The sequence below is a fragment of the Hippoglossus hippoglossus genome, chromosome 14, assembly GCF_009819705.1.
Source record: "Hippoglossus hippoglossus isolate fHipHip1 chromosome 14, fHipHip1.pri, whole genome shotgun sequence".
NCBI lineage: Eukaryota > Metazoa > Chordata > Actinopteri > Pleuronectiformes > Pleuronectidae > Hippoglossus > Hippoglossus hippoglossus.
Genome location: NC_047164.1, coordinates 260,178 through 276,889, shown reverse-complemented (window position 1 = coordinate 276,889; position 16,712 = coordinate 260,178). Strand labels below are relative to the sequence as shown.

Sequence of the window (16,712 nt, the reverse complement as noted above, 5' to 3'; positions counted from 1 at the left end):
ATGTGACAACATAATCAATCATCATCTTCATCTTCATCTTCATCAACATCATCATCAGTTGTGGAGATGAAGGCCTGGTTCATGTTTTTAACATCATATATAATATCAATATATTTAATAGAGGAACATCTGATCTGAGCAGATCTTTGATATTCTTCCTTCAGACGAGTATAAAGCTCATAAATCCAGTTTGTACTTTGTCCTGTTCAGAGCTCGATGAACGACTCAGAGCTGCAGAGTAAAATATCAGCTCTGTTCATTTTTCTTCTTTTAAAAAGCTTCTGTTGACTGAACTTGAAAGTGACTTTAGGTTAATTGAGCTGCGTCTTTAAATCCTCCAGGAAATAAAAGTAAGAGGCTTTTCAGGTGGGCAGGAGGCCAGAGCTGGACTGAACCGGCCCGAACAACCCGTCATGGAGCCAAACTTCAGTGGCTGATGCTCTTTGTATAAATAGACATGGATCCTCCTGCATCTGTGGTGGGACACAACCCGATTGAACAGGAGCCAGATGTGCATTAAATGCAGCGAGTTGTAGAAATGAACTGGAGAACGAGTTTCCTTCTTCCTGTTTCCTGCTCCAGCTGATGTGACTCTTATCTCACCCAGATGTTCTCCTGCTACAGTCAGACAGATGTTCTCCTGCTACAGTCAGACAGATGTTCTCCTGCTACAGTCAGACAGATGTTCTCCTGCTACAGTCAGACAGATGTTCTCTTGCTACAGTCAAACAGATGTTCTCTTGCTACAGTCAGACAGATGTTCTCTTGCTACAGTCAGACAGATGTTCTCCTGCTACAGTCAGACAGATGTTCTACAGCTACAGTCAGACAGATGTTATCCTGCTACAGTCAGACAGATGTTCTCCTGCTACAGTCAGACAGATGTTCTCTTGCTACAGTCAGACAGATGTTCTCCTGCTACAGTCAGACAGATGTTCTCTTGCTACAGTCAGACAGATGTTCTCCTGCTACAGTCAGACAGATGTTCTCTTGCTACAGTCAGACAGATATTCTCTTGCTACAGTCAGACAGATGTTCTCCAGCTACAGTCAGACAGATGTTCTCCTGCTACAGTCAGACAGATGTTCTCTTGCTACAGTCAGACAGATGTTCTCCTGCTACAGTCAGACAGATGTTCTCCAGCTACAGTCAGACAGATGTTCTCCTGCTACAGTCAGACAGATGTTCTCTTGCTACAGTCAGACAGATGTTCTCCTGCTACAGTCAGACAGATGTTCTCCTGCTACAGTCAGACAGATGTTCTCCTGCTACAGTCAGACAGATGTTCTCTTGCTACAGTCAGACAGATGTTCTCCTGCTACAGTCAGACAGATGTTCTCTTGCTACAGTCAGACAGATGTTCTCTTGCTACAGTCAGACAGATGTTCTCCAGCTACAGTCAGACAGATGTTCTCCTGCTACAGTCAGACAGATGTTCTCTTGCTACAGTCAGACAGATGTTCTCTTGCTACAGTCAGACAGATGTTCTCCTGCTACAGTCAGACAGATGTTCTCTTGCTACAGTCAGACAGATGTTCTCCTGCTACAGTCAGACAGATGTTCTCCAGCTACAGTCAGACAGATGTTATCCTGCTACAGTCAGGCAGATGTTCTCCTGCTACAGTCAGACAGATGTTCTCCTGCTACAGTCAGACAGATGTTCTCTTGCTACAGTCAGACAGATGTTCTCCTGCTACAGTCAGACAGATGTTCTCTTGCTACAGTCAGACAGATGTTCTCCTGCTACAGTCAGACAGATGTTCTCCAGCTACAGTCAAACAGATGTTCTCTTGCTACAGTCAGACAGATGTTCTCCTGCTACAGTCAGACAGATGTTCTCCTGCTACAGTCAGACAGATGTTCTCTTGCTACAGTCAGACAGATGTTCTCCTGCTACAGTCAGACAGATGTTCTCCTGCTACAGTCAGACAGATGTTCTCCTGCTACAGTCAGACAGATGTTCTCTTGCTACAGTCAGACAGATGTTCTCCTGCTACAGTCAGACAGATGTTCTCCAGCTACAGTCAGACAGATGTTCTCCTGCTACAGTCAGACAGATGTTCTCTTGCTACAGTCAGACAGATGTTCTCCTGCTACAGTCAGACAGATGTTCTCCTGCTACAGTCAGACAGATGTTCTCCAGCTACAGTCAGACAGATGTTCTCCTGCTACAGTCAGACAGATGTTCTCTTGCTACAGTCAGACAGATGTTCTCCAGCTACAGTCAGACAGATGTTCTCCTGCTACAGTCAGACAGATGTTCTCTTGCTACAGTCAGACAGATGTTCTCTTGCTACAGTCAGACAGATTTTCTCCAGCTACAGTCAGACAGATGTTCTCCTGCTACAGTCAGACAGATGTTCTCTTGCTACAGTCAGACAGATGTTCTCCTGCTACAGTCAGACAGATGTTCTCCTGCTACAGTCAGACAGATGTTCTCCTGCTACAGTCAGACAGATGTTCTCTTGCTACAGTCAGACAGATGTTATCCTGCTACAGTCAGACAGATGTTCTCTTGCTACAGTCAGACAGATGTTCTCCTGCTACAGTCAGACAGATGTTCTCCAGCTACAGTCAGACAGATGTTCTCCTGCTACAGTCAGACAGATGTTCTCTTGCTACAGTCAGACAGATGTTCTCCTGCTACAGTCAGACAGATGTTCTCCTGCTACAGTCAAACAGATGTTCTCTTGCTACAGTCAGACAGATGTTCTACTGCTACAGTCAGACAGATGTTCTCTTGCTACAGTCAGACAGATGTTCTCTTGCTACAGTCAGACAGATGTTCTCCTGCTACAGTCAGACAGATGTTCTCCTGCTACAGTCAGACAGATGTTCTCTTGCTACAGTCAGACAGATGTTCTCCAGCTACAGTCAGACAGATGTTCTCCTGCTACAGTCAGACAGATGTTCTCCTGCTACAGTCAGACAGATGTTCTCTTGCTACAGTCAGACAGATGTTCTCTTGCTACAGTCAGACAGATGTTCTCTTGCTACAGTCAGACAGATGTTCTCCTGCTACAGTCAGACAGATGTTCTCTTGCTACAGTCAGACAGATGTTCTCCTGCTACAGTCAGACAGATGTTCTCTTGCTACAGTCAGACAGATGTTCTCTTGCTACAGTCAGACAGATGTTCTCCTGCTACAGTCAGACAGATGTTCTCTTGCTACAGTCAGACAGATGTTCTCCTGCTACAGTCAGACAGATGTTCTCCAGCTACAGTCAGACAGATGTTATCCTGCTACAGTCAGACAGATGTTCTCCTGCTACAGTCAGACAGATGTTCTCCAGCTACAGTCAGACAGATGTTCTCCTGCTACAGTCAGACAGATGTTCTCTTGCTACAGTCAGACAGATGTTCTCTTGCTACAGTCAGACAGATGTTCTCCTGCTACAGTCAGACAGATGTTCTCCTGCTACAGTCAGACAGATGTTCTCCTGCTACAGTCAGACAGATGTTCTCTTGCTACAGTCAGACAGATGTTCTCCAGCTACAGTCAGACAGATGTTCTCCTGCTACAGTCAGACAGATGTTCTCCTGCTACAGTCAGACAGATGTTCTCCTGCTACAGTCAGACAGATGTTCTCCTGCTACAGTCAGACAGATGTTCTCCTGCTACAGTCAGACAGATGTTCTCTTGCTACAGTCAGACAGATGTTCTCTTGCTACAGTCAGACAGATGTTCTCCTGCTACAGTCAGACAGATGTTCTCTTGCTACAGTCAGACAGATGTTCTCCTGCTACAGTCAGACAGATGTTCTCCTGCTACAGTCAGACAGATGTTCTCTTGCTACAGTCAGACAGATGTTCTCTTGCTACAGTCAGACAGATGTTCTCCTGCTACAGTCAGACAGATGTTCTCTTGCTACAGTCAGACAGATGTTCTCCTGCTACAGTCAGACAGATGTTCTCCAGCTACAGTCAGACAGATGTTATCCTGCTACAGTCAGACAGATGTTCTCCTGCTACAGTCAGACAGATGTTCTCCTGCTACAGTCAGACAGATGTTCTCTTGCTACAGTCAGACAGATGTTCTCCTGCTACAGTCAGACAGATGTTCTCCTGCTACAGTCAGACAGATGTTCTCCTGCTACAGTCAGACAGATGTTCTCCTGCTACAGTCAGACAGATGTTCTCCTGCTACAGTCAGACAGATGTTCTCTTGCTACAGTCAAACAGATGTTCTCCTGCTACAGTCAAACAGATGTTCTCCTGCTACAGTCAGACAGATGTTCTCCTGCTACAGTCAGACAGATGTTCTCTTGCTACAGTCAGACAGATGTTATCCTGCTACAGTCAGACAGATGTTATCCTGCTACAGTCAGACAGATGTTCTCCAGCTACAGTCAGACAGATGTTATCCTGCTACAGTCAGACAGATGTTCTCCTGCTACAGTCAGACAGATGTTCTCCTGCTACAGTCAGACAGATGTTCTCTTGCTACAGTCAGACAGATGTTCTCCTGCTACAGTCAGACAGATGTTCTCCTGCTACAGTCAGACAGATGTTCTCCTGCTACAGTCAGACAGATGTTCTCCGTGAGGGTTCATTCAGGGTTCAGCATGTTACCAAAGTAAAAATAATAAAAATTCTTATCAGTATTATTAATAATAATAATAAAAATGTATTTAAACTTTATTTCTTTTATTGACAAACTCTTTTTCCACTTCGCTGACAAACATGACGCAGTGACACGACTCTGCTCTCTGATTGGCTGAGCGTCCTGTCAATCGGTGATGCAGCGGCCAATGGCAGCCGTCGGCAGGCGATACAAACAGCCGCCATGTTGTGAAGCAGCTGGATGTTCCCGCCGCTGGACGCCATGAGCAGTCCGTCCTCAGCCGGAGGACCCGGAGGACCCGGAGGACCCGGGGCGACCGGAGGACCCGGGGCGGGCAAAGCAGGCGGAGGGAAGCCTGGCGGCTCCGGAGGCGTCGCCGCCGCTGCTGCCGCCTCCGGTGTGAACTCCGTCACCGGGTCGGACTCTGCCCCTCCTGCCGCCGCCGGGTCCCTGCTCCCGGCCGGACCGAGCCGGCACCCCGCGGGGCTCGCGGCTCTGTTCGAGTGTCCCGTGTGTTTGGACTCCGTCCTGCCGCCCATCCTGCAGTGCCAGGCCGGGCACCTGCTGTGTAACCTCTGCCGCCAGAAGCTGAGCTGCTGCCCCACCTGCCGGGGCCCGCTCACCCCGAGCATCCGCAACCTGGCCATGGAGAAGGTGGCCTCCACGCTGCCGTTCCCCTGCAAGGTGAGACCCACCGGTTCACACCTGTTCACACCGGTTCACACCGGTTTCATCAGCACGCACCTGAGGCCAACCACAACAAACTAACTCTAAACCAGAGTCCGTTCACACCACTTCAGGATTAGTTCTTATTAGTATTATTATTATTATAGGATTTGTGGTTATCAGGTTAACTTCCGGTTTAATTCAGAGCTCTCAGTCCTATGAAGCTCGTCACCATGGTAACTTATGCTGAACAGCTGACCTGCTCCAGGTTAAGTTGGAAATAAAAGATCAAACCGTATAAAAGCCCCGCCCACTGACCAATCACTTCCTTTGAACCATGACATCATGTTCTTAGATAGACAGACAGATGGACGGACACTCTTTCATAAACTAGAGGAAAACCTGAGTTAACGTAACGAGTTAATAACCAGCGTCATGTGACCACTTAGCCTGAGTGTTGGTTGATCTGGGTCAGAACAGATCCTGAGTGGGGTTCTGTTACAGACACATTCAGGTGTCTGAGTCTCTGAGGCTGTGAAAGCTGAGGAGGTGTGAGGGGGAAACCTGAGACCACAGCTGGACTCGTCTTCGGGACAAACCTGAACGTCACTTATTAAGATTGATACTTAAATAAACTCAGACTTGTTGCCACGGAAACTAGCTGCTCGTGCTCATGTACATTTCAACACCTGAAAATCTGCGTTCACACACTGGTCGTCCGCCTGCAGCCAATACAAAGCTTTATATAGTCTACAGCTCTCAAGCACTGTGGGTGTTTACCCATCATGCTTTGCTGTCTTTGACTGTCATGTGCTCAGCTGGATGTTTAATCGCAATACTGATATTGATGTAAACTGTAAAAACACGTCAGTATCTCAGGTAATCTGGAGACAGACTTCAAGATAAGATCATCACTGTCAGAGGAGGAGATTAGATTTATTAAAATAAAATTCTTGCCGTGTCATTTATCCCCATTAGTTTTTTTGACGTGTCGGACATCAGTGGCGATGACGTGACAACACTGCAAACAAACATGGCGCCCGGTGCGTTTGAAACAGAAAATGAAAAAGCCTTTGTCTGTTTCCACCTCGTCACACCGAGCGGCTGTGGCTTAGGGGGTAGAGTGGACGTCTTTCAACCAGAAGGTCGGCGGTTCAATCATCTGCCTTCCCCACCTACCTGCCGAAGTGTCCTTGGGCAAGATACTAATCCCCTAAATGGTCGCTCATAGATGTTGATGCACTAATTGTGAGACTCTTTATATAAAAGCGTCCGCTAAATGACATGTGATGTAATGTAAAGTCAGCTGTGCTCCCATTGGTCAACATCGCAGACGAAAGAAAGCTGTTGTAGGAGGTTAAACATTAAACATCTGATGGGACGTCACGAGGCGTTTGAGGTGCAGCGTCGATAGTTGTTCTGTCGGACTCTTCGGACAAATCGAGACTCTTCTCATTGCTAACTTTGTGTGCAGCACTATGGTCCTTAACGTTTTCACTGTCCACGCCGACTGACGCACCTCATACTTTCAGCTGCAGTTGTAGCATCAATACAACTCAAAACGTATCTTTTACTCCTTCGCTCCTAATCTGTGGTTCCCCGTCACTGCTGAACTCATTCTGTCAATTATTCAGGGAAATGTATCAACAATGAAAGAAATGTTTTTTAGCAGGAATTCAGTGAACATGATCAAATCTAAATCTAGTGACAGACCTTCAGTGGTAAATTGAAACCTCTTGGTTCACTGCAGGTTCCTGATGTCACAGTTTCATTATGTTCAACATCACGTTGAAGCTTTTACGATGTTTCTTTGGTGATTTATCTGCAAACATCAGGATATTGTTGTTGATTTCAGTTTCACCTCCGTCAGTGTGAGAATCTGATCCTGTTATTTCTTCTGTAATGGACGTTCCTCACTTTCATTGAGTTCTTTATTTCTGTGAGTAACTGAACCAACACAGGTGACGTCACTTTAGGACAAAACACTGAAAACGTGATTCTTCATAAACTCAAACAACAAAATGTTTATTGTTTTCCATCGACAAATCATTTCTGCACTGAAACACAGATTTACACTCAGATACAACATGTGACATAAACAGGAAGGTGTGTGTTGAGGGGGAGATCTGTTTACATTCACCGTCTGGTACGTGAGTGTTTACAGATGATTGATGATCAGTTATTGGCTCAATGTGTCGCACGTGTTCGTCAAACTGCAGCTGATGTTTGATGTTTTGGTTTCACAGACGTACATTTACCTCCTGAAGTTTCGTTTAACGATTTGAATGAAAGAATTTTAAACTGCACCTGTGACGAGTCCGAAAGTTTGGCTCCGTATCAGTTAAAATAAAGTAGTTAAATACGTAATAAAAGCTTTCTAGCGTTGCTCTTATATAATTTCATATAATTTGCAATGTGGATATTTGTGTCACAATTTTTTGCAAGCCAAATTTGGAGATTTGTTGAAAAATATGTAAAAGGAAGACGATTAAAACACAAACTGAATGGATGGTTAACGATTTATTCTGATAGAGAAACATCTCTGACATTAAAGTCACATAGAAACAAACAACTGTTGGAACGTGATTTTTACTTCCATCCGTTTGAGAAGTATTGATCCGGATCGATGGATTTCAATAATCAGACAAAAATAATGGGTTTTTAAAAGGTTTGGAAGTAATCTACGTGTGTGTGACTGTGTGTGTGACTGTGTGTGTGACTGTGTGTGTGACTGTGTGTCAGCTGTGTGTCTTTGATGCTGTGTCTGGCCTCCTGCCTGCCTCTCCTCAGGGAGGTGGCTCAGTGGCGCTGCCTGCTGGGCTGGCATCGCCACCACGGAGTCGGTTCATCCACCACCACAGGGCTAACCGCTAACGCTGGACAACAACGGAAAGCTCAGCAGGGGTCAGAGGTCAAGGACAGGGCCAATCGACCTGTCGGCTGCACCAAACCTCTGCCGAGCAGCCAGGTGAGTCCTGGACGATACCGGTCTGGCGTTACTTCAACCAGATCCTGTAACCGTCCCCAGACTCGGTTCTTAAACGTTGGTTCTGAAGTAGAAGTTCTGGAACGACACAAAATCTGGCGTTTACTTTTTAAATCCTTCTTTTTCTGTGGATGAGCAGCTGAGACGTCGACGCTGTGACATCACATCCAGATGTTCTGAAACCAGAAACAGAAGAAATCTGACTAACCAGTTGTGGCTGTAATGAACAGTGTCGCCTGTAGGGCGGCGCTAACAGGATGTTGGTTTAATGTTTCACGTTCTGACATCAAAAACTCACTCATTTCATTTCTTTAAAAAAAAAAACAGAACTATTCCGATATGAAGTGTTTACCAACCTGCAACACACACACAGACACACACATATATACACACACAGACACACACATATACATATATATATATATATATATATATATATATATATATATACACACACACAAAATATAAAATAACTTTTATGACAAAGAAATGTTTTACACTCAGTTGTTTTCCATCTGTCGTTAATAAATCTGTTATATTTGGTTAATTGATTTCACAGGATCAGTTTAATAGATTTGTGTTGAAATTGATCAAGTGTTTCCTGCAGTTCTAAATATACAAACCACTGAATCACATGTTTGATGAAATATCAGGTTTCATGGTTTAAAATACTCAACATGTCTTTGACACTGTTGAAGTTTCTGCTGGAATTTAAAATCAAGTTTCTCAGGACAAACACCAGAAGAGATTATTGTTCTGCGGTCGTTCAGTTTCTGGAGCAGAACCTAAACCAGTCGTAACTTTATCATGGAACTGGATGATGTTGACTAGGTAGTGAAGTTTTTCAGTATTGTGTGTGTGTGGCTGCTGGGCCGACCTGTCGTCTCCTGGTGACTCGTGTTTCACTCTTTATTTCTGGATGAATCCTTCGGCGGTTCAGTGTCGCTGAGTTCACGCCTCAGGCTGATGATCTTTTCAGGAAGCTGCTGCTGAGATCTGACCTGCAGCTCATGAAATCTTAATGAGAAGTGAAACCTGCTGACGTCAACAGAAACACACTGTGATGATTCTCCTCATTTTTGTGATGCTGTTGGGGGGGGGGGGTCGTGTGATAGGAGGCTGACCAATCAGTGAAGGCTATGTCGTGACAGAAAAGAACCAATCAGCAAAAGGTTGTGAATGTCTACGTCATTGTTTCCACACATCTCAGTTTCTGTTCGTCCAGACTAAAACTCAAAGACTCAATATATATGAGGGTGTGTATATACATTAGTGTCAATATATATCACGTCTGTTCAACTCCACACATCCCGACAGCGTCTCCTCAAACACACTTGGCACGTTGATGGACTGACTCTGTAAGTTCCTCCCTTTCATACTGAAGCCAGTCAGACGCCATACGAGACTTCCAACACGCACATATGTATTGTCTTCTTACCGTGAGTTGAACTGCTTGCAGGTCCTGTTGCAGAGTCGAGGTGGATGAATGCTTGCGTGTGTTGTGAATGTGTGTATATGAGGTGGCCTGACGTCTAGTTCAAGTCAACTGGTGGCTTAACGTATAGTAATTTAATTATGTACTAGTTCAAAGTAGCAAAATAACAAACGGTAATGAATGAAAATCAACAAACTTAGGAGCGTGCCGTAGAAAAACAGTTTCTCTGCTGCGTCTTTGTCTCATCGCACACCTGGTTGCATGAACCTCGTTCCGCTGTGTGTGACGTCACTGGCTGGTATTAGTCTCAGCTGGTCAGCTAAAGCTAACAGTGCATCTTTAAAGCCATGTTAGCATCGAGGCTTAAAAGCATTTTGTTGAAGATTGAAAACAAATGATCAGAAATGATGAAGCTCCTCAAGTTAGTTTTTTTTTTTTCAGAAAGGATTTAATTTATTAAAAAATCCAACGAAAACTGCTGCCGCGTCACGAGGATGATCAGAGTAGAAGCCTTGCGTAGCTAATCATCAGTCTTGTACAAGCTAAGTTAGCTTGGGTAGCTAAGTTAGGGCTGATGATCAGGAAAATGTTTTAATGTCAGTAACACAAGACAAAACGAAGGCTTAAGTAATCTATTACTGTTACTAACAACACATAACATACAATAACGTTCTGCTACATGGACTTTTTTAAAGATATAACTTGTAAAAATGTAATTTAGACAAAGTTTGACGGAGGACAGAAGAGAAACATAAAACGTGTGTTGATTAGTGAAGGTTGAGAATAAATTAGATTTGCAGCACCTTGAATCTACCTCTTTGTATGAAAGGTGCTTCATAAATACAATAACCTGTCAGTGTTCACATTATATTAATAAGCAAAATTCATGTTTGAATCAGATGTTTTTAATTCAGGCTTAACGAGCTGTTTTAATAATGTGAACACGCGTCTCTGTCGTCTCTTCAGTACTTGTCGGCCGGCTGTCTGCTGTCTCTTCACCACAGTGAGAAGCCCGATCACGAGGAGGTGTGCGAGTTCAGGCCGTACACGTGTCCGTGCCCCGGGGCGACCTGCAAGTGGCATGGCTCGCTGGAGGCCGTCATGCCACACCTGATGCACGCGCACAAGTCAATCACGACGCTGCAGGTCAGCAATACGTTTGTTTGGTCCATGGGCAGGGTTTTTAACCTATACTGCCGCCAGCCACCGGGGGGCGATCCAGATGTTTTGGCTTGAGATAAAACTTCTAACGTCTTTCTGTCTTCCTCTGTCTGCAGGGGGAGGACATCGTCTTCCTGGCGACAGACATCACTCTCCCGGGCGCCGTGGACTGGGTGATGATGCAGTCGTGTTTCAGTCACCACTTCATGCTCGTCTTGGAGAAGCAGGAGAAGTACGAGGGCCATCAGCAGTTCTTTGCCGTCGTGCTGCTTATTGGCACCCGCAAGCAGGCCGAGAACTTTGCCTACCGCCTGGAGCTCAACGGCAACCGCCGCCGGCTCACCTGGGAGGCCACACCACGCTCCATCCACGACGGGGTGGCGGCCGCAATCTTGAACAGTGACTGCCTGGTGTTTGACACCTCTATCGCCCACCTGTTCGCCGACAATGGTAACCTGGGAATTAACGTCACCATCTCCATGTGCTGAGGGAGCAGCAGTATCGGCAGGCGCATCACAACAGAGACACGCTGCAGGATCAGTCTGAGAGCTCAGGCGGTGTGGCGTTCACCTTCTGTCTCTGTCCGAGCTGGACTGTAAACGTCCTGTGATGAATGACGAGACGGCGAGCTTCGAAAGTGGAGGATTCACCACCACGAAGAGCATCGTGCGTCTGTCAGACCCGCTGCTTCGACCGGCGACGCCTGAGCTGGACAGAGGCCGAGCTGTACGGAGTCAGGAACGATTCATTGGAGGAAACAAATAAACAAATTCTCCACGAGCTTCTGTCAGGCTCGTCTGACTTCCTGTGGGCGTGTTCATGATATGTTCGCTGTGGTCAGCAGATCGGCTTCTTTCAGGCAGGATCGAGGTCACGTGTTCATCAGCAGACTCTTCGTACAACATTTTTAACTTAACTTCAGAGCTCGCTGTCATTTGTTCCTTTGACCAAAAATGAAGCTCAGAGTGTGTGTGGATTAAACTGTGTATTTATACAGAAAATCAATAGATTAAATGTTTATACATTGAATAAATTGAAAGAACAGTGTGTGAGTCTGAGGTTGCTGGTTTGAATCCCTCTGGACAGTGGCAGCCTCGGTGTTTGTGGGGACACTGAGCTGTGTGAAGTGAGGGAATAACCCCCCCTTCGTCAGTCGGTTCAGACGATGCTCAGTGTTTAGCGTCTTTGTGACGACGTCTTGCTGCTGACGAGCTTCAGTTTGAGTTTTTTCTGAAACCTGCTGGAAAAATAAATAAATAAACTTTAGACTTTGACAAGTCGTAAACATGGCGTAGGTAAAGGAAACGACGAGTCTGAATCTCAGACTGTTAATAAAAGATCAAAGACAATGCGTCTCCACTTCCTCCAGAAACGAAGCAAAAAAATCTACGAAGTTGTAGTGATGACGTCATTTACAGTCAGGGTCTGAGCAGTAGTGATCGTTGGGTGGAGCCGTGGTATCAAGGTGCCGCCCACACACACTCAACCAATCAGGAGTCCGTCTCAGCCTGTTTTCATATCATTAAATAACTGATTCAAACCAAACTGATCAGAAACACGAACAAACGTCAGAGAGAGAAGAACGACCTGAAATGACAGAAACATCTTTACAAACATTTATTTAACGTCGACTTAGATTTTTTTGTTTGGTCCATGTCCCATCTGTTAACATGGAGGTTTATGGCCTGTACTGCAGCCAGACACCAGGGGGCGATCATGAGATTTTGCTATACTTTTGAAGTCGTCCATCTTTATTTACAGACTGTGCTCTGAGGTCGTCTCCACCTGACGCCTCCGATCCCTGAAGTGTTGACTCCTCCCACCTCGCCGCTGTTTCCTCGTCATCACGTCTCTGATGTTTTCTGTTTTTAATCAAAATGATCACAAGCTTCTTTGAGTTTTAATTTCCAAACTGCAACATGTGACTGAGTTTATATCAGGTTATATAACAGCTCTGTCATTTCTCAGTTTGATAAAGTTTCCTTTGAAAGAAATGAGTTTATAATTTTATATATAAAGGTTGTCTATTTTTACAACCAGTGTTTTTTACAATAACTTCTGTGTAATTATTATTTTATTGATTCTTGGTCATCACAGTAAATATAACTCATTTTAACAAAAATAAAAATAAAACTTCCAGGTCCCATTAATAAATATTTTAGATCTCGTCCTGTTTTCTGTCCACACTTAACCACAATGTATATTACACTGCTTTTTTTTTATTTTATATAACTTAAATTTAATAGTGGAAGCAGCTCAGCATGTTAAAATATGACGTTTGTCCTTGAGCATCATAAATAAATCGGTTAAGTTCTAATAAAAGTTTAGAAGCAAATTCTGAAGCTACAGACGAGTAAACGATGATTTTAATGCTCCAAACATTGCAATTTTCCAACCAGGTTGAAAACTGTTATTCACAAGTGCTGTAGTGGCAAAACACTCCTGAAGTTTGATCTAAGGAGTTTTCCCTTTAACGCCCATTTCACTGTCCTATTGTCTTTACCACAGAGTTCGGCTGCAGTGGGTCAGACCTCGTTTCCAAACAGATCCAGAGAGCGCATTGTTTTCTGTTGCTTAGAATTTATTGTAAAATAAACATAATATGAAAATAGGATGCAGTTGTTTCAGGGTTTCACTGAAGCGTTGTCGATGCTGACGCCGAGGTCAAAGACGGTATCTGCTGTCACCCGCTTCCTGTCCCACCATGCACCATTCCCACCAACTTATAGGGGCGCCCTCAACTGGGGGGCGTGCACGCTTTAAACTTGATGCAGCTCCTACAAGTACCTTTAACGAAGCTGTTTTAAAAAGGTCATACCACCGTTATATTTTTTTCTTTTATTACAATTCTGCTTGAAAATGTTTGAATGAGTTTTGTCTCTGTGCAGCAGCTTGAATCGACCAGTGTATGAAAGGTGCTTTACAAATATATTTGCTTTTCTCTGCCTAAAAAGTTTTAGTTAAACGTCTTTAAACCATTTTTTTCAGTTTATCACGTTGATACATTTTACGTAAACCCGTTCTGACGATTTCTGACCAATGAGACGCTGCCGCTGGAATAGAAATAAACAGGAGTCACTTCTGAAACATGATCAATGGAGCAGCTCCTGAAAATGTCCCTTCAAATATTTTATGTACAATAAAATTATTGTAACAGTTTGAATAGAAATAAAACGTCTGATTAACTCGAGTCAAAAGGTTTTATTAGAAAATGTAATCTGACAAGAAAATTGTTTTAAACTGAAGGAAACAAACAAATCTGTCGTTTCTTTTTCCGTCACTGTCTCACTCTCTCTTCACCATCTGTCTTCTATCATCGTCTCTCTCTCTTCTGCTGTCTCTGTCCGTCTCTCTTCTTCTATCATCTCTGTCCCGGTCTGTCTCTTTCCTTGTCTCACCATCTCTGTCCGTCTCTCTTCTGTCGTCTCTGTCTGTCTCCCTTCTCCTGTCTCCCTCTCTCTCTCGTCTCTGTCTGTCTCCCTCTCTTCTGTCGTCTCTGTCTGTCTCCCTTCGTCTGTCTCCCTCTCTATTGTCGTCTCTGTCTGTCTCCCTTCGTCTCTCTCCCTCTCTATTGTCGTCTCTGTCTGTCTCCCTTCGTCTGTCTCCCTCTCTCTCTCTTCTGTCGTCTCTGTCTGTCTCCCTTCGTCTGTCTCCCTCTCTCTCTCTTCTGTCGTCTCTGTCTGTCTCCCTTCGTCTGTCTCCCTCTCTCTCTCTTCTATCGTCTCTGTCTGTCTCCCTTCGTCTGTCTCCCTCTCTTTTGTAGTCTCTGTCTGTCTCTCTTCGTCTGTCTCCCTCTCTCTCTCTTTTGTAGTCTCTGTCTGTCTCTCTTTGTCTGTCTTCCTCTCTCTCTCCTTCCCTCTCATGATTTCTCCTCCTCTCCGCCTCCTCCCCCGCTCTCTGTCCATTAAGTTGTCCTCCTGGCGGCGCCCCCCTCTGGTTGTACTTGTCGTAGGCAGTGTCCTCCTTTTCCTCTTTGACTCTGACGGCGGGAGGAGTACGATGAAGAGGAGGCGAGGCAGAGGAGGACACCCGGCTCCCTCTCTCCTGCTCTGCCTTCTTCTTCTTCTTCTTCTTTTTCTTCTTCTCTTTTTTATCTGAGGCAGAAAACAGAGGGAGGAGAAATGAGAATGGATTTGTTTGTCAGGAGGATTAAAGACGTCCTCACCTTTCTTCAGCTTCTTCACAGGGATGACGTACTGCTCGTCTTCCTCGGAGGAAGAGGAGGAAGAGGAGGTCGACTTGGTGGCTGTGGGAGCACAGCCCTCGTCCCTCAGATGCTTGGTGATGTCATCGATGTCCTCGGAGTCTTTGGGAGGACGATAGTCTTTAACGTGATCCACACGAATGGTCCGACCTTTAATCTGAAACATGAACAGATGCAGTTTAGAAATATGACCCCTCCTTAAAGTGAAGCCAAATCATTTGATCGCCCCCTGGTGTCTGGCTGCAGTATAAGTCATAAACCCTCCTCCTCCATGATAGCAGAGGGGACATGGACCAAACTAAGAAATCAAAGTAGACGTTAATTAAGTGTTTCTCAGAGATAGTTTGTCATTTGTTATCGGCCTCGTCACCTTGATGCCGTTGAAGTTGTCGACAGCGAGGATGGTGCTGCGCTGGTCCTCGTAGCAGATGAAGCAGAAACCTTTGGACTTCCCTGTCTTCTTGTCTCGCACCAGGTTGATGTTGACGACCTCGCCGTACCTGACAGGTCGTCATGGTAACAGAGTAAGTTCTCACATCATGTATGTTGAGTAACGTGAGATAAAGACGGCGGAGGTACGTACTGAGAGAACACGCAGATGATGTCACCTTCAGTCAGCTCGAACGGAAATCCTCCTGCACCAAACAAAAAGCTGCTTCAGTAAATAGAAAACATGGAGCGTCGGCTCCTGACTCGACCACACGGGGGCGACTCTCACCTACAAAGATCCAGGCGCTGTCTTTGTACTCCGTGTGCCAGGAAACAGACTCCTTCACGCCGAGGTCCGCCTCCCGCTCGTTCAGCTCGTTGATTAGCTTCACCTTCGTCAGCGGACTGAAAACAGATGTTCGTGATGATTCTTTATAAGATATCGCAACTTTATTTACACAACCGTAAATAAAGATGGAGACGTGACAGCCCCCAAAGGTAAAGCTAAAATCATCTTTATCGCCCCCTGGTGGCTGGCAGCAGTTTGTCCCCTACATGCATCGTAAGAAAAAGCTTAAGCTAATAGCTGTTTTATATTCATACTTACTGTTTGTCATTATTTATGAACTTTGCATCGTCGCCCAGTGGCTGCAGGTTTGTTTACAACTGAATATTGGGACATATTTGAATCTACACTGTGAGAACGACTTGAAACCGGAGTCAGACTCATTCAGATTAGGACCAAATGTATGTTTCCACGTAGAATGAAACGTGCACATCTGGGAGTTAATAAGAATCGAATATGTTTAAAATGCAAGATTCATTTTAAATCAAAGACCAAATCAACTGATTCTAATAAAAACGTTTCACTTGAACCGCGAGGATCCGCAACAGGAACAAAACACGCACAACATTTAGTTTAGGTGAGAAATCTAAAAATCTAAAATCTGCTGTTTACTGGTCACGCGCACGAAGGCTCGTGTTTTAACAGCGACAGCAACATGACGTTTCTGAACCGGGTTCGGCGGAAGCTGCGTGGTTAGCGGTTAGCATCGGCCCACAGGTTAGCACCGAGCACAGAATAAAACGTCAACAGTTATAAAGCGAAATAATCACGTGAAAAAATCGTTCACTTACTTCATGTTGAATTAACGGAGCAGAAACGGATGCTAACGTGCTAACGTGCTTGTCACTGACGAACCATTTCCGTAGAGTCCGCGCCTCTGCTGCCTCTGCTGGCTGGAGTCGTCCCTACCGCCTAAATGAC

At 45.0% G+C, this 16,712-nt stretch overlaps 2 protein-coding genes across 4 annotated transcripts; one reads left to right on the top strand and one right to left on the bottom strand.

Annotated features, from left to right (window-relative positions):
- Positions 1-4,563: 4,563 nt before the first annotated feature.
- On the top strand, positions 4,564-11,778 carry siah2l (seven in absentia homolog 2 (Drosophila)-like). The gene is made up of 5 exons (XM_034607317.1): positions 4,564-4,858; positions 4,895-4,919; positions 4,950-5,248; positions 10,618-10,797; positions 10,929-11,778. The coding sequence occupies exons 1-5, from the start codon at positions 4,805-4,807 to the stop codon at positions 11,298-11,300; spliced, it is 930 nt and encodes a 309-aa protein (XP_034463208.1). The 5' UTR covers positions 4,564-4,804; the 3' UTR covers positions 11,301-11,778.
- Positions 11,779-14,001: 2,223 nt separating this feature from the next.
- rbmx2 (RNA binding motif protein X-linked 2) lies at positions 14,002-16,662 on the bottom strand. Of its 3 annotated transcripts, none has more exons than XM_034607300.1 (7): positions 16,583-16,659; positions 15,735-15,850; positions 15,600-15,651; positions 15,387-15,516; positions 14,978-15,173; positions 14,641-14,906; positions 14,002-14,352 (listed from the first exon to the last, which is right to left on the bottom strand). In XM_034607300.1, exons 1-7 carry the CDS (start codon positions 16,585-16,587, stop codon positions 14,098-14,100), a joined length of 1,020 nt encoding a protein of 339 aa, XP_034463191.1. In that variant the 5' UTR covers positions 16,588-16,659; the 3' UTR covers positions 14,002-14,097. The 3 variants fall into 3 exon arrangements, with proteins under 3 accessions (XP_034463191.1, XP_034463192.1, XP_034463189.1); XM_034607301.1 differs by having other exon boundaries at positions 14,002-14,310; XM_034607298.1 differs by having other exon boundaries at positions 14,002-14,906; positions 16,583-16,662.
- Between the last annotated feature and the right edge of the window lie 50 nt (positions 16,663-16,712).

Excerpts from the sequence above, each read along its gene's own strand:
- siah2l (XM_034607317.1), top strand. The coding sequence starts at position 4,805 with ATGTTCCCGCCGCTGGACGCCATGAGCAGTCCGTCCTCAGCCGGAGGA. Across the intron at positions 5,249-10,617 it reads CGCTGCCGTTCCCCTGCAAG|TACTTGTCGGCCGGCTGTCT; the intron begins GTGAGACCCACC and ends TCGTCTCTTCAG. Across the intron at positions 10,798-10,928 it reads AGTCAATCACGACGCTGCAG|GGGGAGGACATCGTCTTCCT; the intron begins GTCAGCAATACG and ends CTCTGTCTGCAG.
- rbmx2 (XM_034607298.1), bottom strand. Across the intron at positions 15,174-15,386 it reads ACAACTTCAACGGCATCAAG|ATTAAAGGTCGGACCATTCG; the intron begins GTGACGAGGCCG and ends TTCATGTTTCAG. Across the intron at positions 14,907-14,977 it reads TGTGAAGAAGCTGAAGAAAG|ATAAAAAAGAGAAGAAGAAA; the intron begins GTGAGGACGTCT and ends TTTCTGCCTCAG.